Genomic DNA, 27,677 nt, shown 5'->3' with positions numbered 1-27,677 from the left:
AGCTACGCAAGAAACATCAGCGCGGGGATCCCTGGGTGGCTTAGCGATTTAGCGCCGCCTTCAGCCCAGGGCATGATTCTGGAGTCCTGGGATCAAGTCCCACGTTGGGCTCCCTGCATGGAGCCTGCTTCTCCCTCTGCCTGTGTCTCTGCCCCTCTCTCTCTCATGAGTAAATAAATAAAAATCTTTATAAAAATAAATAAAAAGAATAAATAAATAAACCCACCTGAGAGCCACTCGCCATTCATATCACTCTTAGACGCTTCTTTTCCTGCTGTCGAGCTGGCTCATGGCCCGGAGCCCACGGCGAGGGCAGAGGTGGAGGAAGGACCCTGCTGCTGGGTCTGGAACCCGCTCCCGACTCGTGGTCCCGGCTCTTTGTTCCCAGCTGGAAGGCTCTGTCCCCTCCCTGGACACTGTTCACCTGGGCCCAGCCATGCCTTGTACTTCAGAGCATTGTTACGAGACAAACAGGCATGAAGTAAAATGTTCACAAGCTCAGAATAAGAACAATAGGCTTAGGTTTCCTGGGTGCTCACCGCGTGCCGGGCCGCACGGAGAGTTTTCCACGCCGCAGCTTCACACCCGTGTAAAGCAGGTCACAGCTACAGGTGAGGCTCAGAGAGGCCAGTATCAGCTGGGGGTGGGGCAGGCCATGTAGACGCAGGTCCCCTTCCACACCTGCGTCCTAGGTGTGGCCATCAGCACTGCCACCTGCTGGCGCCGCCAGGCTGCGTATGATTACGGTCCCACAAAAACAGGCCCATTTGACATACAGCTATTGACAAACCGAAACCAGGATTTTTTTTTTTTTCCGAAACCAGGATTTAAAGACAATCTTTTTTTTTTTAAACATAACATTGAAAAAAAATAAACATAACATTGTTTCCAAAGGGAGCATTCGAGAACTTTTAAGCTTAACATGATCCATTTTTAATTCAATGCAAGCCTTTTGTGAAGTGCGTTATTTTTAACTTGTTATTGACGCAAAATGTGCCTAATTCACTTAATTGTTTCTGAATCCATGATTTAAAACCCAGGAAGTTGCTTGGAGAGGCCTTGCCAATATTAGTGATGGCAGGTCTGTGCTGGACGGTGGCCAGCCGCAGCTGCCTTGCTCTTGAATGGGGTCCCAGCCCTCAGCTGAGGCTTTGGGCCTCTGCCACCCACCAGCTGGTGGACATTGTCTTCTGAGGTCCCTGGACCTCACTGCCAGTCACTGCCGCTGCTAAGGCCACAAAGCAGGACTGGCCGCCTCTCTTGCTTGTACCTACTTGTCACCCTCTGCCCCTCCCCACACCAGAGCAGGGCAGGGGGTGCAGAGAGGAAGGTGCAGGGTGGTGCTGGGGGTCTAGCAAATGCTCAGTGGATGCCTCGCGCTCACTCATGTTCATCCACGTTTACTGACTGCCCACTGTGTGCCAGGCTTGGGGTGAGCCTGCAGTAGGCAGGAAGGAGGAGCGACACAGCAGCCTTACAGGAGGTGGATGTTTGGGGACACACATGGCTCCTCCCTCTGAGAGTCTGTCTTTGTCCCAGCCTCTGCCTCCCTGTGGGACCCAGCCCAGCCCCTTCTCTTCTCCAACATCAGGGCTCCATTGCAAACGCATGGGGATCCCCACTGAAGACCCTTGATCTCCAGGGTCCTTCCAGCTCTAAGGCAGCCTGTCTATGCCCCATCCTAGCTGTCCTCCACTGTCTCTGCCCTCTTCCTGGAGCTCCGAGGACCAGGACAGGGGAACTGAGTGCTCTCAGCTCCTGGGCAAGCCTGGAAGACTGCTTGTGTCTGCAGAAAGCGGCACAGCAGAGCCTCCAGTCCAGGGCCACTGGGCAAATGGTCCTTAACCTCTCAGAGCCTCAGTTTGCTGATGTGTAAAATGGGGAGACTAACAGTTATTTCTTCATGGGGCTGTTGTGAGGATTCACTGCCTTCGATGATGCAGGGAAAGCATCAAGCGTGACGCTGGGCCAGAGCGTTACCTTCACAAGCTCTTGAGACATGCACAGTGCGTGCTAGGTCAGCCCTGATGAATGATAGCTCCAAATGATGCCTGTTGAGGTCCTGGCACAGAGCAGACACCTATTCTGTGATGGAATGCATGAATTTCGGAACAGGGCCCAAACCGCCACCCCACCCAGAGTGCGTGCATCTACCATCACAGGTGCAATTGATAGAAAGCTAAACCCGCCTCTCAGAAGATGAGAAAGGAAAATCTCTTCCCCAGAAGGCCTTGAGCTTTGCATGCTGCTTAATGTGGGCTATGCCACAAATGTCAGGGCTTTAGAGTATGTATTTCTCAGTAGAGAAAGAGAAGAAATTGAGGGTCTTCTAAGGCCATCGATAAAGCCTGGTTTGAAGACCAGTATTAAAGTTCCAAAGGTTTAAATCACCAAGGCTACAGCTGGCGAGGGTTGAATTCAATCATATGAGAGACCCAGGGAGTGGCCCAGTGCCCCCCAAACCTCATAGGTCTGGCCTCATCTGGGCTCTACTGACTCAGGCCTGGCTCCCACTTTTGGAGTCTGCCTTTGTCCCCTTCCCCTTCTTTGCTACCAGGTTCCATTTTTCAGTTGCATACATCTCTCTTTGCCAGCACTGAGGAGATAACAAGGTGTGTGTGGGAGAGTAGGCAGGACTCAGAGGAACCCAAACCGACTTTCTACTGTCTAGCCTCACACAGGGCAGCCTGAGGTCACCTGCTGGACACATTCAGGGCGCAGGAGGGAACCAGAAGGCTCATCCGGCTTAGAGGGGCCAAGGAGAAGGCAGGTGCACAGTGGGCTGCAGAGGTGCAAACCCCTAGCCAGCCTGCTGGTCAGGAGCATCGGGTGCATGTCCTGGAGCCCCTAGCTCCTCCCACTTTGGCAAATGCAGCACACCTCATTTCCTGCTATTAAAACCTGCAGAGAACAAGCACTCCTAGCTCGTATCAGCTATGCACACCTTAATAAGGAATAAACTGAGGAAATGGGACTATAATGTTGGGATGAATGCCAGAAACTGGATTGGAGATATGGACGAGCCCCCGGACTCTCTTAAAGGTCAAGGTGGACGCCTAGATGTGTAACCTCTGCGCCCCTGAGTCTCTGCAAAATGGTCCTCCAGCACCTACTTGCTGGAACATTTTCTCAGGGACTAATGACACAGAGGCAGGCACCTGGGTGGCTCAGTTGGTTAAGCATCTGCCTTTGGCTTAGATCACGATCCCAGAGTCCTGGGACCAAGCCCCCACATCTGCTCTTCAGGGGACCTGCTTCTCCCTCTCCCTCCCTGCTTGTGCGAGCGCTTGCTCTCTCGTCAACTAAATTTTTTTAATCTTAAAAAAAAAGGATTGAACACTGGTGCAAAGCGTGACCTCCCCAGCCTGAGCCAGCAGCAGTGCCCACCAGCCAGACGGCCACCAGAGGGCACTGTAGCCCAGCCAGTCGGGGCCTTCCGGCCCGGGGATCTCGGGGACCAGGGGTCTAGGGGCTAAGAGCTGGTGACTTCGCCTTCCAGGGTGTGGCCTGTTCAGAGCAGTGTTTCTTAACTTCGTTTGGATGACTGGGCAAAACACAGATTCCTGGCTGTCACCCAGCTAGCACCCGATCCTGATGCGGGTTGGACCCTCCAGGCATCTTTAAACATACTGATACCTGGTCCTCCTCCAGAGATCACCATTTTGCTAGACTAGAGGCAGCCGGGCATGGGGTTCCAAGGTGCTGCCAGCACTGAGGCCTGCTGCCTGGAACTCGGCATAGTGGCCATGTCTCGTCACTACCCACCGTACCCGAATCTGAGAGCCACTGCCTTGAAGGGACTTGTGTGGTCATTCACTCACTCATTCACCCGTCCCTGTGCTCCCAGACCTTTGGGTGCCTTCATAAGCTAGCACACGGAGCTACAGGGTGCAATCACTCTGAACCGTTCTAACTTGCTCATTTTGGCTTCTTGGCCTTGTACCACTTCTTACATCGGGAAAGTACTCAACCCAACAGAAAGCCCAGCTCCCCAACTGCTGGGCTTTCTGTTTACTTCCCAATTAATCCATGCAATGGCACGCATCCTGGGCCGGTCTCCTGGGGCCTGTGGGCGAGGTTCCTCTGCATAGCTCTGCCTAAGAAGGGGGATGGCTGGGACGCAGGGCGGGTACCTCTGGGGTTTTCACTGAAACTGCCCAGTTGCCCCCCTGTAGTCCAGTGAGAAGCCCGGCTGGCAGGCCCTCAGTCTCGAGCACGTTTTATCCCATTGAGGGGATGGAGTCCCAGTGGCTGCTATTTACGAAGCATATTTTTCTATTGTGAGTCCGTGGAGCACACTTAGAGACCTCATCCTCACCACACGCAGCAGCATGGTTATCCCCATTTGGCAGAAAAGGAAGCTGAAGCTCTGGGGGGTTGTCACTCACTGAGGTCACCAACTAGGGATACACAGGAGTTGAATCCACAGGTATCTGATAGGCAGAGCCCAAGCTCTTGCCCCCCCACCCCCCCCACCCCAGACCCTCCTGCATCGATGCTACCCTGCCCAGCACTGAGTGCCAGGCCTGGCATGCAGTGGGGGCACAGTGCTCCATCTGGCCCTTGCAGTGTGGCCCGACTTCTCTGCTGTTTGCACACCTACTTGGTAGGTGGAGGGGGGGGAACCTGCCTGCTGCTTCTAAGGACCCCCAGATTCCGCTGAGAATGTGGCTCTGGGCCCAGCCACGAGAGGCATTTCCTGAGGCCGCCAGGTCAGGCTTGGCATGTACCCAGCTCTGAGAACAGGCCTGGAGGCACACAGCCTCCCAGGCAGTTTGGCAGCATCCCACCAGCTGCTTCTCCGTCCCCGGCCGCTGTCCCCCTGCCTTCTCTTGGGCTTTGCCTGGCACCGTGGGGTACCAGCATCAGCCCCTAAGGGGCTCCCCAGAGCCACAAGCTCTTCAAAGCAGCAGTACTGTCCCATTTTATAGATAGAGGAACTGAGTCCCAATGAAAAAATTTGTGGATGGCAGAGTGGAACTCAAAGTCCAGGCTCCTGACCCTCAGCACCATATTCTTCCCACCACCCTCCACTGCCTCTGGCTGATAAACCACTCATCCCCCCTCCACATAGGAAGAAGCTGGGGCTCTCAGTGCAAGGCTGTGCCTTGGAGCTGGAGGACAATTGGGAGAGCCTTGAAATTCAAACACCAACCATATTTTGGTTCTAAAGCCACTCTGGACAGCCCCAGGGGAGCTCTTGGGGCCTGTGTGTACTGCAGCAGAGATAGGGGTCACGGGTGCCCCAGCACAACCCATGCCACGTTGGCTCCTCCACTTGACATAAGCCCAAGGGACCAAACTCACTTCTGGGGTTTTCACTTCACAGACAGCAGAGCAGGGATTCAAAAAGTATTTCCTGGAGGGGATGGCTGATGGATGGAGAGGGGAGGGGGGACTTTAGTCTCTCTAGGGAGGCTGCTCCCCCCCCCCCCCCGTCTCCACAGCCCCCTTCCCTGGCCAGCACCAGCCCCACCTCATCCCACCTCTCTCCAGCCTTGGAAACTTGTACCTCAGCCCAGAAAAACGAACTTGCTGGAAGTCAGCTGCCTGGCTGTCAGAGCCAGCCAATGAGGCACTGGGGCACTTTGCCCACCTCTGGGGAAGGAGGGCCAGGGGCTGGAGCAGAGGGGCAGCCTGTGCCCCCGGGAGCAGAGGAACAGAGAGAGGGAGGAGTAGGGAGGGAGGCTGAGGGGAAGACATGGGAAGCCAGAGAGTAAGAAACACTGAAGTGGTGGGAAACGACAGCTGCCCATGCTGCAGGGACATTGGCCGCCACCTGTCCCTTGGAGCCACTGTCCTCACTGTGGGCACACTGGAGCATGTCGCTCAACCTCAACATAGCCACTCAGCATCTTCTCATCCTTCTCCCATCCTGCTCGCCTCCACTTTCCTAGGTAGGTAGGGACTCTTGAGAAGCAGATCCTAGAACTCTAACACTTCCGTGGCAGGGACAGGGATAAAAAGCAAGGAGATATGGAGCTCCATCTAGCATCCCCTTTGCCTTGTCCCCATCTTACAGATGAGGAAACTGAGGCTTAAAATGACTGGCATACCCACGTCTTTTGGCTGCTCTGGGATTTGAATGCAGATGGGCCTGAGGCCTGAGCTCTATTTCCTTCCTCCTCTCTGGCCTCCTCCCCAGTCTGGGCCAGCATCCAAGCCTCTGCTTATGCCTCTCTGCTCTTCCAGAATGGCCTTAGCTCTCCTGACATGCTGTCAGCACCTGGTCCCACCTCCTCCCCTAGCATTGCTCTGCAGACACATTCAGGGATCTGTTCAGCCACCCAAAAAAGCCTTCTGCTTTAGGCCCAGGGCCTCAGAGCCACAGGAAATCCATAAATACAAACATATTTACATGAAAACCCAGGGGTCTGTGTCTGTAGCTAACAGCTCACCGAGCTTCCAGGACGGAGCTGCCAAAAGTGGGAGCAGCAGCCACCAGCTTCCTGGGACAAACGTGTCCCAACAGCCAAGTCAGTACCATTTGGTGTTTATTTAGACACACAGATAAAAGAACCTGGTAGTTCAAACAATTTGTGCTCCTTTTTTGTTTTTCTGGTCATATATATATATATATATATATATCCTATATATATGTGTGTATGTATGTATACATATATTTAAAAAAATCAACACGTATATGTATACTCATACATTTCTTCTCTACTGAGCAATATATACAGCCTATTATATATATATATGTGTGTGTGTATATATATATATAATATTTTTTCAATAGATAACTACATTCAAGTAATGAAACACAGGATTTACAATTTCCCTCTGATGGTAGAGGAAAAGCAAATTCACACACAGTTCACAGAAGTACCATGAGAGCCCAGCCAGACAGGAGCTGAGGCCCCTCTTGGGGACCAGGGAGCAGCAGCAGCAGAAATCAGACAGTCACACTGTTGCTTATCATGGAGCAGGGGCAGGCAGGTGCCGATGATGGGGGATGTTGCCCAGCCTGCTCTGTCCAGGCTCGGTGGGCAGGCTATGCTGGCTGACCCAGGCTCCTCAGCTGGGGTGGATTGGGGGGGATGTCTGGAAACCTCACTTTTCCAGGAATCTCTCAAATTTGGGGTTCACAAAGGAGAAGCCAGCGAATGCTGTTTGGTCCATGGAGTCGATGAGGTTCTTATCGGTGTAGGAGAGACGTGCCTTCTCGTTCAGGAACTCCTGGTCAAAGTTACTGTAGTCTCCAGGGGACTTCTGTGGGCAAAGAGCAGGGGCAAGTGAGAGGGACCTAAGGAGTGGCCCTCCAAAGTTCTCCGAGTTCCCGAGACTGCCTCCCAAACACCTCAGAATCCCTGTGGTGCTGGGCCAGGCCAGAGATGGTTTTAATAAGAAGAGAAAGAGAGGCAATCTATAAGAGACTTTTAACTCTAGAGAACAAACAGAGTTGCTGGAGGGAGGTGGTGAAGGGATGGGGTAGCTGGGTGATGGGCATTAAGGAGGGTACGTGATGTAATGAGCACTGAGTGTTATATGCACCTGATAAATCACTAAACTCTACCCTGAAACTGATAATACACTACATGTTAACTAACTTGAATAAAAAAAAAAAAGAACGGGATCCCTGGGTGGCTCAGCGGTTTAGCACCTGCCTTTGGCCCAGGGCGCAATCCTGGAGTCCTGGGATCGAGTCCTACGTCGGGCTCCCGGCATGGAGCCTGCTTCTCCCTCTGCCTGTGTCTCTGCCTCTCTCTCTCTCTCTCTATGTCTATCATAAATAAATAAATAAATCTTTTTAAAAAATAAAATAAAATAAAATAAAATAAAATAAAATAAAATAAAATAAAATAAAATAACAGAAAAGGGACTCTCTCCCAACAGCCTGAGAAAGCCCAGGTAGACAGACGGTGGATACTGTCTCCCCAAAGGGATGAAGGAAGCCAAGATAAGGAGAGGTGGGTATCATCCTGAAGAGGACTCTAGCAACTGAGAGCCAGGAGCAAACCCTGCTTACCACCTTGGTTTTATAGGTCCCAAGAGCTATAAGAATGGCTTTCACATTTTAACGCTCAGGGAAAAATCAAAAGGAAATTAATATTTCATGACATGTAAAAAGTAAATGAAACCCAGATTCCAGTGTCTGTAAATAAAAGTTTTATTTGTACAAAACTATACCCATTCATCGACATATTTTCCATGGCTGCTTTCAGGTCGCCTGGCCTGCAAAGCCTAAAATATTTACCATCAGACTTTCTAGGAAAAGTTTGCCAACTCTCTGTTTCTGAAGATACAAGGAAATGGTAACAGAAGTGATCTCAGTTTCTGTGGCCTTCAGGCCAAACAAGCAGGCAGGTACAGTCACTTTGACTGCCCCTGGGTATTAATGGGATTTGAGCCAATTATTTTTAAATTGGGCAATTTGACATAAAAATCCAGATTTCTGGTTTCTCCTGGAAACTGGCACAGCAAGCAGCCTTGGGCCTATTTCCCGACGTGTCCATTCACAGTGCTGAAGCCCCCTTGGATAGCCTGCCATCAGCCCCTAACCATTTCCCACTGACAGGGGCTGCTGACCCACACTCTCGTCCTGTGTTTTTAATGCAGAGTAATAAATAAATCTACCCCTTTTGTTATCAAAAGCAAGAGACTGAAATCAGGCTGTGTGGTTTCCCTACATGCAGCCTGGCCTGGTAATAAGGTGCCCAGCCCAGGAGGCCCCTGAGTTTGAGATCCCTGGAGCAGGGGAAGTATTCTCCAGCCTCTAGGCACAAACGTGGGGCACATGACATGAGCTGTCAGTGTGTCCTGACAGAGAGAAAGGGAGCAAGAGGGGAGAGCTGTGGTCAGAGAAGAGCCATGGAATCTAACTCCTTATCTAAGAATTCTGGCCCCGACCTGCCTCTGCTTCCCTGCTGTCTCCTGGGTGGCCTCTGCAGATCCCAGACCTTGGTGTGAACACCTCTCCTCTGTCTGGAACGCCTCCCAGCTGCCCTGAGCCTGGCTTAGTCTCCCAGCCCTGCCCATATCCCACTTCTTCTCAGACCCCTCTGTTCTCTGCATCCAGCTCCTGCTGACAGACTCGCCCAGTGACCACAGATCATGTGTGGTCTTGTGACAGCTCTCATACTGTTGTCTCATATCATAAACGATCATCAGTGTGCAAGCTTCTTATCTCTCTGAGGAGCTAGAACTTCTCTGGCTCTGGACCTCACACTTCACAGTGTAGCTAGCACAGTGCTCTGCACTCAACAGACACTCAGCATTTCCAATATTTATTGGAAGATGGATGGATGGATGGATGGATGGATGGATGGAGAGAGGCCTTAAGTCTGATTCCCAAAGAATAGCCCCCTGCGTACAGGGCTGTTAAAGCAGGTCTATTGAAGGGTGGCTGGATGGGGCCACCTGGGTGGCTCAGTGGTTGAGCATCTGCCTTTGGCTCAGGTCATGATCTCAGGGTCCTGGGATCAAGTCCTGCACTGGGCTTATCCTTCTGCCTAGGTCTCTCTCTCTTTCTCTCTCATGAATAAATGAATGAAATCTTAAAAAATAAAAATAAAAATGAGGGGTGGCTAGATCCACAGTTCCCACTGTTTGTTGACTGACTGACTTGACTCACTGCGGGGGTGGGTGAGAACACAAAGGCAGAGGCAGTGACAGAATGTGCTGGGGAGGCCGGGAAGCAGGTTTGCTGGAAGAATGGAGAGGAGGAAAGCCTGCAAATGAAGCGAGAGAGAAGCTGGGAAAGGAGATCCCCCACCACACCTGGAAGGCAGTGGAGAGCAAGATCAAGTGGGTGGCCCCCACGGGTGTCAGATCACGTACCACTTTGGGCTTGAAGGGCGGCTCCACAGCCCGTTTCTCCAGCAGGGTCCAGTTGATGGTCTTGAAGAACGGGTGGATTTTGATGTTGCCTGTCACTCCCAGCCTCTTGGTTGTATCTCTTTCAAGCAGCTGCAACCCAGCAGGGGCCCTAGTTAGCACCCAAGGACTTTGGGAAATCCAGGGCTTCAGCGAACTCAGGGGTGCCCAGGCAGGTCTAGCCCAGCCCAGGGGTGCAGCCCAGGGCCTCTGGAGCTGAGAGGGTCCTCTCTGGGCTGCTGCACTCCTGGTCCCCCAAAGACAACAGGCCACGCAGTAGGGCCGCCAGGACTCTCTGCTGGTGGGACTGTGAGGACGAGTAATGGGGTTTACTGGGAGTATACTACCTGCCTGGTGAGCACCACACATTTATGATTTGTCTCCAAAACCGTGAGGCAAGTTCTCCCACAGCCTCCATTTTGCAGACAAGGAGACAGACTCAGAGTTTAGCTTCAGGTCTGTCTGTCTCCTCACCCTGAGCTGATAATCACGGTACCAGGCTGATTCAGTGTGATGGACTCAGGAGCTCCCAGGAACGTGGCGTGTGAGCAGTACCCACAGTGTGTTAGGACCAGAGCATCAGTGAGGCTGCCATTCCAGAGACGAGGGGCTTCTGGCCTTCCCATGACCCACATGTCTGTCTGCTGGCCCCTGCCCCAGCCAGCCTGGCCCAGAGCCTCCCACCTTCTCCAGGATGTCCTTGGACTCCTTGGTGATCCAGCGGGGATAATGTGGCGTGTCCACACGGATGGACTCGAAGAGTTCGTCCTCATCATCACCGTGGAAGGGGGACTGACCAATGAGCATCTCGTAGAGAAGGACTCCAAAAGACCACCAGTCCACAGAGAAGGAGTACTTTAGGCCCTGCAGGATCTGGGGCAGGAGAAGGGGTACCAGAGCTGAGGGGGGCTCCCAAGCATGAGGCCCGGACAGGTTTCCTCATCCTCCTGGCTGTGGTTCGGACAGCACTGCCTCCCACCCTGCTGAGACAAGGTGTCTAATCGGGCCAGTTGCCAGGAGGGTACCCACTCACCTCGGGGGCAATATAGTCAGGGGTGCCACAGAAGGTGCTAGCCTGTTTCTCCCCAAATATGTTCTCCTTGCACATCCCAAAGTCAGCAATCTTGATGTGGCCATCCTGGTCCAGCATCACGTTGTCCAGCTTGAGGTCCCTGAGTGTGGAGAGAAAAGGGAGTCATGGGGGGGTGGGCAATCTTTCTCCTCTCTTTCCAGGACCCATGGCTCCACTGCCAACCCTGATCCTAGGACCTCCCCAAGGGGACAAAGGAATGAGGAAGAGAAAAGGAAGCAGGAGGAGAAAGCTGTGCTTAAAAGCAGGTGTTTCCTGCAAAACACCTACTGGTGAGCCACGTGCTGGATACACACCATCTGACTTCCTAAAGCTCACACGGAGGCTCAGAGAGGTAATGCCACCTGCCCAGGGTCACCTCGCTGGGTCAGCAGTTCAGGTGGCCCCAGGCTCAGGTGTGTCTGACTGCACAAGAGCAGGGACCATGTCTTATATCATGAGGAGATATTTGAGGAGATAATTGATGCACATGGGATACCAAACAGCAGAGTCCATCTTCACTAACCTCATAACCAGGCCCGCCCCAGAATGATCCTAGGCATGGATGAGCACACTACAATGCATGGCTCTCCTGCCTCCTTCTCAACCCCAGACTCTAATATTAGATACACACTGTCCCATGGATTCAATTTCCACCTGACAACATCATCTTCGCATTGTCTCACATCAGTGCAGTGAACTCAACATCAGCCTTATCAATGGGCCCATACTAATCCACTACAGGGTGGGACTGTCATTTATTGGGCAAGAATTGATGGAGCCAGTTCCTACTGGCTGCTCAGACGGGGGTTCGGAGCATGACAGTAAGACTGATCACTCGCAGGAAGGGAGACACTGTCCCGGGCAAGGCTGTACTCCCGCTATTGGCGCCAAATATGGGCAACCAGCTCCCAAACCCTGGAGCTGGGTCGGCCTCAGTGGAGGGGCCATGGGAATCCTCACAATGGAGAAGGAAGCTTAGTTAGGGAGAGGCCCAACCAAAGCCTGACTTCAAGTGGGGATGGGGCCGTGGCTGGGTGGGGCCTCACTCAGGATTTGGGGAGATATGATGGGGTTTGAGCTTTCCCTCCTAAAAGGCCCCCAACACACCACCCACCCCTTGTACCTGTAAATGATCCCTTTGTTGTGCAGAAACTGCAACCCACAGACTATCTCAGCTGCATAAAACCTGGATGACAGAGAGAGAAAAGTGTTCTGGGATTTCTATGATCAGCTCCTGCATCTCACTGGGCCCCCCTCCTTGCCCCCAGGGTCGGGAAATGCTGTGCATAGCTCCGTGGACACCCTGAGCCTGATTAAGCACACGCTGTATCAGGCAAGAGGGGGCTGGCCACCAAGACTAAAAAAGAAATTTATGAAGGAAAAGCTCCAGATGAGACAATTCTCTGTCAGAAGAGTGTATATATTTATATAGATATACATATGTGTACACACACACACACACACACACACACACACACATGCACTTTGAGGGGGGTACATGCTAGTCTGGGGGCCGTACGCCAGGGTCCTGTGTTGTGCAGCATCACCATCTGCAAGGCTGCCCAGGCTGAGGCTCAGGGAGGGGACAGGACCCTGGCACATCTGTGCTGGGCTGCCAGCCAGGGCTCCCTCACCATCCACGGCTTTCCATATGGTGGGGACAGCCCCAGCTCCCCCAGATTTCCCCCACAAGCCCAGCTCCAGACCAGCAGTGGGCTCCTCCCCCAACGGGGCCCTCACGTACGTGGCCCGATAGAGCTCGAAGCGGCCTTTGTCCTGGATGTGGTACATGAGGTCCCCACCATTGAGGAACTCCATCACGAAGAACAGGTGGTCCTAGGGTGGGGAGAGGGGTGAGCAGGGGCACAGTGAAGGGCAGAAATGCTCTCTACAGCCGGTGGGGGCAAGCCCCACAGGAGGTAGGAGACAACTCTGCCCTAGGGACATGGTCCTGCGGGGGGGTGGGGGGAGCATGCTGTGGCTTCAGACGCAAGAACGAGGCGGGGGGGGGGTGGGCACCTTGGTCTGAAATGTGCAGAACAGGTGGGTGAGAAAGGGATTCTCCCAGGCGAGCGCCAGCACCCGCTTCTCCACCATGGTGCACTCCACGTCATCGTCGATCAGAACCACGTCCTTCTTGAGAGCCTTGATAGCGAAGAACTCCTTCTTGCCCTTCAGCTCTACAAGCAGCACCTGACGGGGAGGCAGGATCCTTAGAGAGGGAAGGCCAGGCCACCACGGTCCCCACCCCATCGGGAAGAAGCCAGGGAGGGGGGATACAGGTGCCCTTGGGCCCCTGGGCCCAGGTCCCTCGAGCTGCCCCCCGCCCCCCAGGGCCAAACAGCCACCTACCTTCCCAAAGCTGCCTTTGCCCAGGACCTTGTGGAAGATGAAGTTGTCAATGTTGCACCTGGTGCTGCCCTCCCAGATCTTGCCGTACGTCCCGTTGTCTGCCCAAGACATGGTGCTTTAGACTTAGGTCTTTATCTGCTGAGTCCCCTCCCTTGGGGCCTGGGGGTGGGAGGTGGGTGAGGGGCCTCAGAGAGGAAGGGGCTCCCTCTGTAGGGGTGGGGCCTCAGCTCAGGTCCTGGCAGTGGTGGGAGGCTGGGCCCCATCTCGAGTCCTAGTGGGGAGTGGGGGCTTTCCTGGGGGAAATGAGCCCACCTTCACCTGGGGCAATGTCTCCAGAGACTCCTGGCTTTCTCTCAAAATTCTGGTAGATTCCAACAGACTCTGTTTCTGACTTCCGGGAGGATCTCTGGAGCAGCGGGAAGAGGTTGGAGAGCCAGATAGTCATACCATGATCAGAGCTCCCAGCCCAGAGGATGGGACCATCCAGATGGTTGATCATCCAACCATCCAGAACTCCACTCTCAAAACCAATGGGGGAATAGCAGGGACAGAGCCCAAGACTTCTAGGTGGTGCACACACACATGCACACACTTCCTGGGGTGCAGGGGTACCTTGATGGTCTAGAAGGCGCTGATTACAAACAAGTTTTATACACTGAGCCCCACTCTCTCCAACACTTACTCAATAGATTGTTATTTGTGTTGCCTTCACTTGTAATTGATCCTAGAATTTTACCTTGAAGTTTTATGGCATTCCTCAAGCCCCACCCAAACACACACACACACACACACACACACACACACACACACACACACACACACAGGCTTTTAGTTCCAAGCATTCCAACCTTGTGGTCTTCTAGGTTCATCAAGTAAAGAACTGCTCACATAATTTCTTATAAGAACAAGCCCATCTCTCCTTGCTAATTCTTGGACTGGATCTTCCAGAAGTGGGGTCTTAGGTATAAATGCTGCCCCCCTCCTCACCCTGCCAGGGTCTCCCAGTGGCGGGCATGAGCCTTGACTGCTCCCCCCAGCCCTGCCATCCTCTGTCAAGGGTTCCCGTGGTACCTGCCCACCTGGGTCACTTGGTTCAATGCCTCAGCCAAGAGCTTCTGGTTAATGCCACAGAGGTTGGCCACTTTCTTCTGGCACTTATGGTGTACATTCATGCCACAGTCTGGGGTGAAGGAGACAGCGCCATCAGGGCTCCTGCCCAGACAGGACTGGACAGGCCACCAGCAGTCTCCAGGAGAACTCGCCCCCATCCCCCAAGCTCACCCAAGGGCAGGGAGGCAGGGAGGAGAGAGTAGGAGAAAGCAGGGCCTTGGTGGGGTCTGCTGGGTTTCCTGTCTTTAGAGAAAATACATCTGAAACCATCATGAGCACTTCAAATTTTTCATTATTTAGAGATGAAAAAGCAAAAGCAGGAGATATCAGACCTAATTCTAAACCCTTCAAAGAATGTCTAAGACAACTTAGACAAGTCACGTTTTCTTGGGGGGGGGGGGGGGTGTCTCCTGTTCCTGCCTCACTAAAGCCTAGGGAGAGGGAGGGGGTCTGTGAAGCATGTTTGCTGAGCACCTGCTACTGTGTGTCAGGCCTTGGCTGAACACCTTCTGCCTGCTTGCCCCTCAGTGACTCTCTGGGTCCAATTCTGCTCTAACCCCTATTTACACTTGAGGACACAGAGCTCAGAGGCATGAGGTCTCCTGGTCACACAACAGGTAAATGGGAGAGTTAGTCGGGCCAGTGTGGAGGGGCCACCATGGCCTCCCCCAGCAACAGGGAAAGGTGGTATCAGTTAGTTGGAGTTTATGAGGTCTGGGTGGGGAGGCACCAGCTGGGCGTGCCCTCCTGCCCTGCCCTAGCCCCCAGAGGTGGGTGGCACGCACCTTCACATTTTAATCCCTGCTTCACCAGCCCCCAGAGCAGACTGCCACAGTGGTCACAGAAGGTGGGGCTCATGTAGTTGTAAACCTTGAATCGGTGCGGCATGTCGATGTTGAAACGTTCTTTCTGGAACTGAGAAGGGGGGGTGGTCACAGGTTGAGGGTCACAGGCCAGCTCGAGCTCCTTCCTCAACCCCTAGCTCTCCCCCAACCCCATGCATGGCAAGATGTCCCAAAGGGCCCCACTGGGGACTGGGCAATCTGGAAGTCTGAGGAGGGACCAGGATAAGTGGGGAGAAGGGTGAGCTCCATGGGGAAAGGCTGGGGAGAAGGGTGAGCTCCATGGGGAAAGGCTGGGGAGAACCCGAATCCCTCCCAGCTGGCCAAGCCCCCCAGGTCCCCACCCTGGGCCCGGCCTCACTATGGTGTCCCGGCTGTTGGCTGCGGTGCCCGTGCACCGGCCGATGATCTTGTCGATGCATTTCTTGTGGATGGCAGCGTTGCATTCTTGAGGAGGCACAGGCCGGGAGGGGGAAGGGGAGGTAGCAGGAGGGGCAGAGCTGTGAGCTGGCGCCGCCGGCCCAGTCCAGCCCTCTGTACAAAGCCACTGTTTTCCCCGATCGCCCACACCCTCACCCCACAGACGCCTGGGGCCCGCAGCTGGCTTTTTCTCTCCTCCTGCCCGCCGTGGCAGGAGGGGCCTGGAAAGGGTAGGGGTGGGGAGGACAGGCCAATCTGGAGGATCTCAGAGATTAGGGAAGGCCGGAGGGGGCCTAGTGGCCAGTGGGGGGGCAGCACGAGGGGCACGGAGTCTCACAGGGAGAGGAGTGCAGGCAGGGAGGCTCCCCCCCCCACTCCCGGCTATGCTCAAGACAACAAACAGCTCCTAAGCATTCTCTCATGCACATGCACGTGCACACACACACGCACGCACACACACACACACCCCAACACAAAGACACTGGAACATACATACTGCTGTGTAATAATGACAATGGGCTCCCTATATAGAATGCTTACTTTGTACCAGTCACTCAAAATGCAGCTTTATATATTTTATCCCATTTTATCTTCAGAATGGTTATTATCCCTATTTTACTGAGGCACAGAGAGGTTAAGTCACTCTGCCTAAGGCCCTACAGGTAGGAAGTGGCAGAGCTGGGATTCGAACCCAGGCCATCTGGCTCTGGAGCCTGTGTTCAGAACCACCACCATGGGGGCACCTGGGTGGCTCAGTAGCTGAGCGCCTGCCTTTGGCTCAGGGCATAATCCTGGAGTCCCGGAATCGAGTCCCACATCAGGCTCCCTGCATGGAGCCTGCTTCTGCCTCTCCCTGTGTCTCTGCCTCTATCTCTGTGTGTCTCATGAATAAATGAACAAAATCTTTAATAAAGAAAAAAGAACCACTGCTACAGTGGAGGTGTCTCATGTGTGTGTGTGTGTACCAAGACACACACATACCCAAACAGAGTGCAGTGAAGGGTATACTAGAAAAGATCTAATAGCCTCTCCAGGGAAAAAGAGCCATGATGTGTAGCATTGGCTGATTTCTGTATAAATACTACACCGAAGTGTGATGCTTCCAAACGTGGGGAGCTGGGAACTGGCTTTCATAAGCCAGAGCAAGCCTGCTTGTGCATCCACTGAATGTGGCTCTCATACACGAACGCTCTGACATGGAAAATCTCACATGTACACACACAAGCACACAGAACCCCCCTGTCTAGGCGCACGGTCCTAACATGGGGACACCGGCTTTCCTGAGCATGCATGTGGGCACTGGCAGACACGTGTGCACAGAAACCGGGTTAAAGAGACACTTACGCCTGCATTTGTAGCCTTGCTTGTTGAGACCCCTGAAAGACAAATCCCCAGGCCTTGTCAGTGCCAGCTATGAGGCCCTCCCTACCCCCGTCCCCTCTCAGCAGGCACAGCCAGCCCTCACCAAACAAAATCTTTGCACACAGAACAGAAAGTAGGCTGTCCGAAGAAGGTGGCAATAAACTCGTGGTTCTTGATGTAGTGGATTTTGGCCTGTTTGATGGCTCCACGGCGGTTCATTGTTGGTAACTTGGCCTCGTCTTCACCATGCATAGACTGTCTGCAATCTGGGGACCGTGGAGTCGTGAAGTCAGTCCCAGCCCCAAGAAGGAAAACATTCCTGTAGTCCCTCCCAGGGTGACCCTGGGTAGCCTGTTGATAGGGACTGCTTCCCTAAGCTTCCATCATGACTCTAAGCTTCTGAACCTAAATCCCCAGCCCAGGGAAGGAGGAGCTTACCTATGTCTTCCAGAAAATACTGCACAGACATCAACACCTTGGCCTGGGGTTGCAGGTCCAGCTGCAGGGGGGAGGGTGGGGGGCGGGGGGAGTCAATGAGGGCGGGCTCCAGCCAAGCTGGACTTAGAACCCGCCCCCATGGTTGGTCCCCTAAGGCCCAGGGAGTCCTGGCAGCCTAGCCAGACACCTGTCTGTCCAGTTGTGGGCATGGCCCCGCCCTTGAGCCCCGCCCCCACCCCAACCCAGGGGTATTATTACATTTGGGGAAGTGAAAGGATCCAGCCCACACCCAGCCCGGCCACATGGCCCAGGAACAGAGTGGGAAGGGAAACTCCCCACCCCCACCCCTGGCTGCCCCCTTAACAAGGATCTTAAAATGGAGGCCCTCCCCACCCCCAGCCTTTGCACATGCAGAGACACAGACACATGTGTGCTGACACACCCACGCTGGTTCTCTCTGCAGCAGGGACTCTGCATGCCTGGTCTCCTTACACAGTTCTGAGGGTAGGACCTTCACCTCTCCCAGGACCCATGCCTGGTGACTGGCACTGTCCCTTGGTGGAGTGGACAGAGAGCATGGCAAGTACTCCACCTGACTGGCCAAGGGTTGGTACAGCGCTGGGTCAACTTCTCTCCTGGCCTGGCCCCTTCATGCCTCACTGGAGGCTGATCAGAGTCCCTGATGGTCAAAGGGTTTTTTCCCACGGGGACATCTTGGCTGCAGGAGCTCCCCTGTGACCCCAGAAGGCAAGGGATGCTCTGCCCGCCCTGACACCCTGTGGCCATGAGGGACATGTGACCACATGCACGTGTGGAGTTCAGGTTCCAGCAGGTGAGTGGTGGCCACCGGCCTTCCCCTTCCCCCACCTCCTCACTGTTGAGGAGCCATAACTGTGCTCCCTCATGCCTGCCTGCACCTGTGAAAGTTCCAAGCAGAACTTGGAACAATGGGTGCCTCTGAGAAGGGGCCAGGTGCCTGGTGGTGGAGCCAGGACATACCCTTACACACATTTTGAAAAGTTTTGCCATGTGCCTATCCTGCTTTTACAAAATTAAAAGGGAAAAAAGTAGTCGCAGTGGCGAGGACGGCTCTCTTTAGCACCTACTACGTGCCCAGGGCTACAATAAGCCCTTGGCATCCAGTGGCTCACTTCCCCTGAACAGCTGACCCTGAGGTAGGGTCTTGTGCCAGCTTTTCCTTTTATGGATTCAGAAACAGGCTCAGAGGGGCTGGGATCTGCTCAGTCTCAGGGCTGGAATCAGGAGGCCAGACAGGGCCCACATGCTGCAGCCCATGTGCCCTCACCCAGAACTCGGCCTTCCCATTGTTCTTCTTGCAGCGCTCGGCCAGCACCGACACGCCCACCGTCACTTCGGACATCGGCTCTTCAGCTGCCCGCATCAGCACGATCTGGATGACTCGGCCCTCGTAGATGTGGGCGTCGAATGTGGACTTCCACTCAGGGTACATGGTGGGCTTCTTCTGCACCAGCGTCTTCCCGCGCTCTGCAACATGGCCAGGCAAGCAAGGTCTGGCTGGGGCCCATCTGCCCAACCCTCCCCAGACTCCCCACAGCCTTCAGCCTGGTGAGAGTCTGTGTGGCTCTCCTTCTCTCCACCACCAGGCCCTCCTGAGGATATTTCCACTCCTGGGACTTCACAACTATGCTCTGCTCCCCTCTCCAGCCTCATGTCATTTATAACACACTCCATAACACAGAACTCCCCACAGCTCTTCTAGGATGCCCTCCTGCTCGGTCCCACCTCCAGGCCTCTGCTCTGGCCGCTGCCTCGTCCTGTGACCTCTTCTGTCAGCCCCACTTAGCTGTCACCCCCCTCACACACTCACTCAGTGAACACACACCGAGGCCCCTCATACCAGCCATGACACTGAAGGTGAGGAACACGGAAGAAAGAGAAGTTAAAACCAGTGTCAGCCTGTCCCCCTAGATCCCAGTCCAGGACAGAGATACGAACCCATTAATCCCTCAAATAAATGTTAAATCACAGCTGTGATAAGACTGAAGAGGGCAGGGCCAGGGTTCTAGACCTGGTCTGGATCATGGACAGGTGGTATGTCCCAGGCTAAGGGTCATGGAATGCTTCCTGGAAGAAGAGACAGCTAAGGGATGAGCTAAGAGATTCAGCAGGTGAGGGCAATAGCAAGAAGGAATGGTGTGAGATATTTGCCTCTTCCAGGAAGACCTCCCAGACCTCAGCCTGGGACAGTGCCTCCTATAGGCTTCCCTATCACAGGACTCATTGTCTGGCTCCCACATCTCACCGTGAGCCCCATGAGGACAGGGCCAAGTCAGCCCTGGAGCATGGCAGTGTCCTCAATGCCCAGCACAGGGTCTGACATGAGGACATTGTTTGGAGAAACCACCAATGGGGGAGGAGCCAGAAACCCATTCCCCCACCCCCACCCCTGGTGATGGCTCCATGTAGTAAGTGCTAAAGGCCCTATGCACACTCGGCGGCCTCTACGGTCCTGCATCCACAGCTGGGCTGGGCAGGGAGATGAGCATGAGGAAGAGAAAGATGCCTCAGAAGTTCTAGGGGAACAAGGCACAGGTCCTCCAGGCCTCCCCCTGGGCCCTGATCCCAGTCCTACCTGTGCTGAGTGCCTCCTTCATCTTCACGGCACAGAAGGGCTGGCTGGCCTCATCGGCGGCCTGCAGGGAGCCCAGCTCATAGGAGGTGAAGGCGATGCGCAGGAACGGGGCCATGTCAGGGCCTGCAGTGGGGCTGTACAGACAGCAGAGGTGAAGCTGGGCAGTGAGGGACAGCCCTGGGAGGTGCTTGGGTGCCCCTGGGGGCTCTCACCACATTGAATTTGGCCCACATGATGTGCTGACGAGACACTAGTTCTAGCTGCCACTGTTAAACCTGAGAAATTCTACGAAAGTCTGGATTTGTGGCATCTCTGGTGAAACTGCTGAATGTGACATCAAGCCCACTGGGTAGTAGCTGGCTGGTACTACCTCCTTTGTTGAGTACCTGCCAGTCTATGCCAGGCCAGGGGCCCCCTCTTCACTCCTCTCCAAAACCTACCTGGGCCCTGGAGGCATGTGACTCACGTATTTGGGGATCCTTTAAGGCCTCCTTTAACACCCCATGCTGGGTGCCTCCTACGGGCTGAGTACCTAGTCCGTGCTGGCCAAGAGGGGCAGGACAGTACCCCCGCCTCCCTGCACCCTGCTCCTTGCAGCTCTTCTTGGTTTGCAAATTATGCTTTTTGCTCATAACTCCCCAAGCAAACAGGGCCAAGATGACCACCTCCACTTTTCTGACTGAGAAACAGAAACCCTGAGGCTGAGCCAGAACCTAAAGCTGAGATTGCACTAATTAAGCATCCACTCCATTCAGGGACCACCCACCTGCATCCCTGACCTTCTGAATCCGAGCCCCTTGGGTTCAGGTGCCTCTCACCTACAGAGGTTGCCTGCACCTTCAAACTAACTTTTTCCAAACATAAAACTATTTTAATGTTGACCATACACTGACTTTGTTTTTTAAACCACACAGGTCGGCCCTACATTCCCCTGTTCCTTGCTGTTCCTCGGGTCAAGTCTCACTAGAGGATGTGACCCTGAGAGTCTTTCAGGTTGTCATTCCTTGCGCTCAACGCACGTGCACAGGGGTATGTACTCACTCCTTCCTGAACATAAGCCAGCACAGCGGTAGTGTCAGACATGCACCTCACAGCCCCACACACATATATGTGTATGTGTAGCAGCCCCCCTCCCCACCCCACCCCTGGGATGGGTCCCCAGGCAGCCAGAGTAACAGCCGGCTCTGTCGAGAGAGTTCCTAGCCCAGATGAGCTCACAGGAAACACTGACCTCAGCCTGCAGCCCAGCCCAGGGGCCCCACCAGTCCTTTGCGGCCTGAAGCCAGAGGAGAGGGGAGGAGCCAGGCCAAGCAGAACCCACCATGTCTCCTGCCCAGGCTTGGCTCCTCCTCAGAGGGAGTGAGAATGGGTATGTATGCTCACATCTGAGCCCAGGTCCCAAAGCCTTCAGCCAGAGACTAGCCAAGCCAGCCACCATGACCTCTTGGTAGACAGGGAGGAGAAGCCAGCTGTGGGTGGCAGCTGGCTCTTCCCTGAGCCAGAGCATGTGTAAGTGTGTGCGTTGGTGTGTATGAAGGTGTGTGCGTGAGTAGGTGGCACAGGGTGGGTGCTGAGCTAATGTGGGAGAGAAGAGCAAGCTATGGGGGTCTGGCTGGCTGGCTGCATGTGGGAGTCTGGGTGAGTGTCCCAAACTCTCATCGTGTCTCTCCTACTACCCTGCTGGGCCTGGGAGCCTAAGGTGGGGAGTACACACATGAGTTCTCCCTGGCGCATCCAGAAGGATCAGCAGGGCCCCGGCTGTTAGCACACACTTGCCACAAGTCTGCATCCACAATCTCAGGACCTGACCCCAGTAGACATGGCTGGGCCTCGTGCTTCCCAACAGGATAACCTTGAGACCCGGGAGGGGGGCACTGATGGGCTTTCTGAGGATCTCAGAGGATGAGGGCTGTGTGGGCAGGAAGGCAGGGGAGAAGGAGCAATAGTCTGTGCTGCAGGGGCCCGGGTTCCTGGGAGAGAGGACAGCAGGGGAGCCCAGGCGCCAAAACGACCTGGTCATTTTGGGCAAGTGGGCAAGCCACCTCCCCTCAGCCTCCCCCTGGGGCCCAGTACAGATGGCCCCTAGGCTCCATGACCCCTCACACTTCTAGGGCGCCCAGCAAGAGCCATCTATATGAGGACCACCCCAGGGCTACATGGAGGACACAGAATCTGATAAGCCCAGCGACTGTGAGGCAGAGCCCAGCCTTGCAGGCTGCCGATCAGACCAGCCCTCCAGCTTTCGGGGATCAGAAGCCACTGGAGGGAAACCACAACCACAGCAAGCCCCAGCTCTGGCCCCAAACCTGTACAGCCAGGCCGCAGTGCCATGAGGAGGGGGACCACGGGTTCCGTGGGCTGCCTTGGGGCTCCTCGGCAGTCACCCTAGGGTTAGGGCACCCAGCCCCAACTTTCTAGACCAAAACTAGAGCGTGGGCCCCTCCACACCAACCACACTGCCCAGACCCCGGAGGGAGACAGACACTATTCTTCTGTCACCACGTGACCCTGAGACAGTCATGAGCCCGGCGCACCAAATCCCCCCTGCACAGTGGTGCCGGCATTGCCCATCTACCTCGCAGAGTCTCAACACTGGTGGGGAAACCAGGGAGTGAAGTAACTGGCACAAAAGCAAGGTGTGCCAATTATTTATAGCCCCCATGCAAATAGGCCCAGGCCCACAGGCCCCAAAGGAAGGCATGGCTCAGCCTCACACTGCTCTGCAGGGCCACAGAGGTGGCAAGGGCAGACTTCATGCAGGCCTCCCTGGGGACCAGCTTCTTGGTGCCCTCTGAGGCCAGCCAGCCCCATCCCAGTCAGCATTAGGCTCTTAATCTCTCCTCTCCTGCTCCTCAAGCCCACCACAGAGGCAGCCCTATGAAGCAGGGAGCACCAGAGTCAGAGAATCAGGCCGGGGAGGTGGGTGAGGAGTCTCAGCACCCCCATTATAAGAAGGATCATCCTTCCTTGAGACCACCACATACCAGATTAACCTTGTAAATGGCATTAGCTCACTTCATCCCTGTGCTTATTCTGGAAGTGGGTATTTTGCTGATGAATAAACAGGTTCAGAGAAGATAAGTGACTTGCCCAAGGTCACACAGCAAGGCTTTGAATCCAGGCCTGCCTGATGCTGCAGCCGATGTTCTTTCTAGTATATTCCAGTATGCCACGTCAGGAAGAATTGATGAAGGGAAAGAGGGAGCAAAAGTGGAGGCAGATCAACATGCCAGGAGCAACACACACAAACACACTGAGGACAGAGGAACCAAGGAGAAGGGTATAGGGACCAGGAGACTGGTGCCCTGTGTTCAATCACAGTCTATTCACCCAACCCCTCTGGGATGATCCTAGGCCTGACCTTGCAGACCTCCTCCTCTGTATAAGAGTGGTACAGACCCTGAATGGCTACCTTCCAAACTGTCCCAACCCCCTGGGCCAGCCTCTGCTGCTCAAAACCTGGGGAAGTCTTGGCCATACCTAGATTCCAGTCTCAGGGCATGAGGGCCCACTGCCTCTGCTCCCCACGCTGCCCTGGATCAGCCACCCAGAGATAAGGAAAGGTAGTACTGGGCCAGACCAGAGTAAGCAGGTCACCTCTTCCAGGGCAATGGAAACCTGTTCCCAGCCAGCCCAGGGCAGGTTGGACATGGCCAACCTTGAGGTGACCAGAGTAACCGCCCTGGTTGGAGCTCCTGGGGCGCAGAGGACAAGTATGCACATTGTGTATCCACATATATGCATGTGAATGTGTTCCAGCAAAGGGGGTGGGGTGGGAGACATAGCCGGAGGGGTGCCATCAGGAACAGAAATGCATTTTCTAATTTTTCTACAGCAATTACATGTAACTTGTTTGATAGCAGTTTTGTTAACCGTGAAAAACAAAACCCATCGAGCCAAAATGTATCCAAGAGATGGTCCTTTAGAGACTAACATGTCCATCTCCCCCTTTGTGTGTGGGGGAAACCGAGAGCAAGATCCTGCAGTGAGAGTCCCCAGCCCCCAGATTCGACCTGGTCCCCTCTACCCCAGCCCTTCCCTGGCTTTGGATTCTGCGCCACAGGGTGGGACAGAGGAGCAACATGGGGCCCTGAGAGACTTGGCCAGGCTCTGGGGGAATGTGTGCAAATATGGAGGGAGGCTCCCTCAGAAAGTCAGCCAGAGAAATAAGAGGGGACAGGCTGAGGTCAAGCGAAGCTGAGGCACCTGCTGGGTCTGCTCCTCCATGAATAGCCCCCTGGGGGCCGGGGGAGAAGATGCATCTGTCTTGTGCAACCCCTTCTCACACATACCTGCCCGTGGAAGGCACTGCCTGCTGGCAGTCAAGGCTGAGTGGTAGCGGCAGCAAAGTGGAGGCAGTGTCAGCCCAGGCTCTCCTAGGGATACAGACCCTGCCTGGGGCGGTGGGCGGTATGTGTGTGTGGGGGGGGGAGGTTAGTTCAAGGTCCAGCCCCTATGGGCTTTGAAGGATGAATGAAGGAGGGAAGACACAAGAGGCCCAGAGAGGGGGAGGGAAGGAGAGTGAAAGGCAGTAGGAGGGGGCAGGGCTGCAATAGGGCAGGCTGGGCTTGGCAGGGAGGCTGGCCTCCCCAAATGGTCTTCCCAGACGGAAGCAAGTAGAGGAGGCCACAGGGCTTTCACAACCCAGGAAATGGGCTCAGCAAGAAGAGTGGGGCGGGGGGGGGGGGGGGGTGAGGGTGGGGGTGGGAGCTAGCAAGGTCCTTCTAATGCCCTTCCACCAGGGCCCCAGCCTCCCTATACCCAGCCCCATCCAAGGGGAGGACCAACTACAGTCTCCGGGCCACGGCCAAGTCCCAGAGCAGGGGATGCTCCTGACACCTGCTCCTCCCCAGGATTAGCACCTCATCCTCTAGCTGTGCTCCTTCTTGCCCCCTCCCTCACATCACACCAACCTGCAGTAGACTCTCCTCCTTTTTCCCCAGTGACACCTCCCAGTTACTATCACTCCTGGTCCCTCCCTAACCTATGGAACCTCCTGGGTTCCCACTGCCCTGGGAGAAAGTCCAGACCTCAGTCTAGCCCTGGCCTGCTCTCCACCTTGGACCTCACTTCTGGCTACTGTGAACTCCTATCTCACTGTTAGGCCCCCTCTTTTTGCATACACTATTCCCTCAGCCAGAATGTCCTCCGTAATTCCTAGATTTCCTTCCAGACAGTTCTAAAGGCCCACCCTAGAGAATTGCTCCTCCTTTCCCAGGAAGCCAGCTGCTCCCCTACCTCATGTACTCCCACAGAAACCCTGTGCAGCTGTCTGGAATGCTCATGTTGAGGACCCAGGTCTGTTCTCTGGGCACTGTCTCTGTTCCTGGCTCAGGCTTTTCAGCCCTGGCCACATAGCTGAATTCAAAAATCCTACTACTGGGCTGACCCTGCCCACTGGGATTCAGTGGAATCACAGGTGAGGCCTGGGCAGCATGAATGAAGCCTTTGCAATTATAAAAAGGGTGGCGACACCCTGAGAACCAATGAAGGATGTGGGCCCTCTTCCCAAGAAAACATGCACTGGCAGTGACCTAACTCTGTACACGATGGCATGGGGAGCTGTGAGTTCCAAAGGCACACACAGCTCAGTTCTCCTGAGGCCCCGCCGGTAGGCACCACAGTGGCAAGATACATGGGGCCTCGGAACTCACAGCTTGTTGGGGACAGTCACATAAATATGTAAATATGCTGCTTAGGCAGTGAGAGGAGCTGGGGTATAGTGGGTATCAGGATGGGCTTCAATCTGAGAGATGTGCAGGGGTACAGCTGGCCCACCCGGCCAGAGGGGCTGGGAGGGAGAGTCTGAAGGGCAGGACTTGGGACCCTGGCTGTCACTGGCTCACACCCACTCCTGCCAGCACACGGTAGGGGAGGGGTGAGGATAGGCCATCTTAGGGGCATAGGCCACACCAGGCACAGGCCTTGAGTCACTCAGCTAGTCCTAGGACTGGGGAAGCCAGAAGGAGAGCTCCAGGTACCCCCTAGGGAGGAACAAAGGCCTCTTCATGGCAGGACCATAGACAAGGGGGCCTCTGTGAGGAGCCGGGGTGAGGGGTCCATCAGGGCCTCTCACAGAATAACCACACATGTATGCACATGCAGGCACCCCCACGGACCCAAACACACAGTTCCACATGGGGAACCCTGCTTGCAGTTGGACATGCACGCAGACGGTTGTAACCACAGGCACACACACGCTCCTAGGATGACTCAGTGACACTAGGAACCCCCCACCCCAACTCACTGCTCTCACGTGTTGACATATGTCCAGGCCCATGCGGACCACACAGGACATTGACACCCTGATGCATTTACCAGCACAGAGAGATTCAGGTGCACACAGGGTGCCACAAGCACAATGTGCACATGGGCAGAGCTACTCCAAACCGACACAGGGATAAACAGCCTAGAAGGACCCACACCTGTCTGACTAGGGTCTGGCGCCAGAAAGGTCCAAGTGTAGCTTTTTCTACCCCAGCCCCAGGGATAATGGCTAAGGAGGGAAGGGCAGCTGGGGGTCAGGCAGGCTGGGCCTCCCCAGTGAGGGAGGCAGAGAAAGTCCCTCCTGGCCCAGAGCAAAGTCCAAAGTGCACAAGGGAAGGAGTGGACCAGTCAGGCACACGGCTGGGCAGGCCACCCCGCCCCCCTGTCTGAGGGCACAGCAGAGGCTGAGGGCAAGGCTAGGGGTCACAGGAGGAGGGGAGGGCTCACACCTGTGCCCCGCCAGACACCCCACACACAACCTCCATTGAGCTCCAGACTCACTGGGCAGAACCCAACAGATAGAGATGGAGCAATTCACCCAAAACCACAAAGCTGGTGGGGCAGCCCCAGGGGGAGGCAGAGAGGGACCCTCCAGCTCTAACCATGGAACAGCCACCTGGCCGCCTCTGGGGTGAGGGCATGGGCAGGTGCTCAGGCGTGGGAACGGCTGCTCCGCCAGCCTCCACAGAGGTGGGCCCCAGGTCCACTCCTCCGCCTGTCCCTCTGTACACACAAAGGCCTCCTTCCAGATTCCCATGGTTCTCCCCTTTGTGGACATTAACCTTTGCTTGGGGAAAGGTCTGCCCCGACATGGTGAGCAGGGCCCAGATCACCCCTCCCCACCCTAAGGGTGGGGAGAAGCTGGGAGAGAGGCAGGGCCATGATGTGCCATCTCACGGCAGGCAATGAGCATAGGAACCTAGGAGTGGGGGCCTGGACGGGTCCAGTTCAGACCTGGTCTGCCCCGGGTGCCCTGTGAGTTTGGCCAAGGTGCTCTGGTATCATCCATAAAAGCGAATGAGCTTGCCCTGCCTAGGAGATTGTGTTGAGTGCAAGACCTGGCAACGTCATCCTTATCAGCACCGCCATCCTCACACCTGGCCCTCTCTCCATCTGCCCACTGCCCATTTCCAGCTGTCCTGTAACTGTAGGTACCCCCGAAACTTCCTTGGATCAGTGGGTAAAGGGGCTCTCTCAAGGCTCGCAGCCCTGCAGTGCCTGGCTCTGGACCACTGCTCTGGGAAGAGACTGGGCTGGGCCAAGGCAGCCTGAGACCCCCAGCAGACCCTAGGCTGGCTGCTGTCTCTCCTCAGGGCCTCCACCTCCCTGTCTTGACAATTGAGACCTCTAAGCTTTCTCCAGCCCTGATACTGGAAGCCCC

The 27,677-nt window shown here is 55.0% G+C and overlaps 1 protein-coding gene across 2 annotated transcripts in view; it reads right to left on the bottom strand.

Moving 5' to 3' along the window:
* Positions 1-6,465: 6,465 nt before the first annotated feature.
* Positions 6,466-27,677, bottom strand: part of PRKCD (protein kinase C delta) — a 29,100-nt gene continuing 7,888 nt past the window's right edge. Inside the window, exons 3-19 of one of the 2 annotated variants that reach the window (XM_041764162.1) lie at positions 20,030-20,163; positions 18,722-18,921; positions 17,416-17,476; positions 17,081-17,243; positions 16,960-16,991; positions 15,557-15,642; positions 15,139-15,268; positions 14,323-14,423; positions 13,556-13,649; positions 13,244-13,341; positions 12,911-13,084; positions 12,636-12,727; positions 12,015-12,077; positions 10,853-10,991; positions 10,504-10,692; positions 9,784-9,912; positions 6,466-7,215 (exon numbers count right to left, since the gene is read on the bottom strand). In XM_041764162.1, the coding sequence (XP_041620096.1) occupies positions 7,057-7,215; positions 9,784-9,912; positions 10,504-10,692; positions 10,853-10,991; positions 12,015-12,077; positions 12,636-12,727; positions 12,911-13,084; positions 13,244-13,341; positions 13,556-13,649; positions 14,323-14,423; positions 15,139-15,268; positions 15,557-15,642; positions 16,960-16,991; positions 17,081-17,243; positions 17,416-17,476; positions 18,722-18,921; positions 20,030-20,144 (2,025 nt within the window). In that variant the 5' untranslated portion in view covers positions 20,145-20,163 and the 3' untranslated portion in view covers positions 6,466-7,056. The remainder of the gene's footprint in view (positions 7,216-9,783; positions 9,913-10,503; positions 10,693-10,852; positions 10,992-12,014; positions 12,078-12,635; positions 12,728-12,910; positions 13,085-13,243; positions 13,342-13,555; positions 13,650-14,322; positions 14,424-15,138; positions 15,269-15,556; positions 15,643-16,959; positions 16,992-17,080; positions 17,244-17,415; positions 17,477-18,721; positions 18,922-20,029; positions 20,164-27,677) is intronic. The other variant, XM_041764163.1, reaches the window with a different exon arrangement.

This window comes from Vulpes lagopus, chromosome 7 (assembly GCF_018345385.1).
Source record: "Vulpes lagopus strain Blue_001 chromosome 7, ASM1834538v1, whole genome shotgun sequence".
NCBI classification, from domain to species: domain Eukaryota; kingdom Metazoa; phylum Chordata; class Mammalia; order Carnivora; family Canidae; genus Vulpes; species Vulpes lagopus.
Note: the sequence above shows the minus strand (reverse complement) of the source record. Positions and strands in the feature narration are given on the sequence as shown.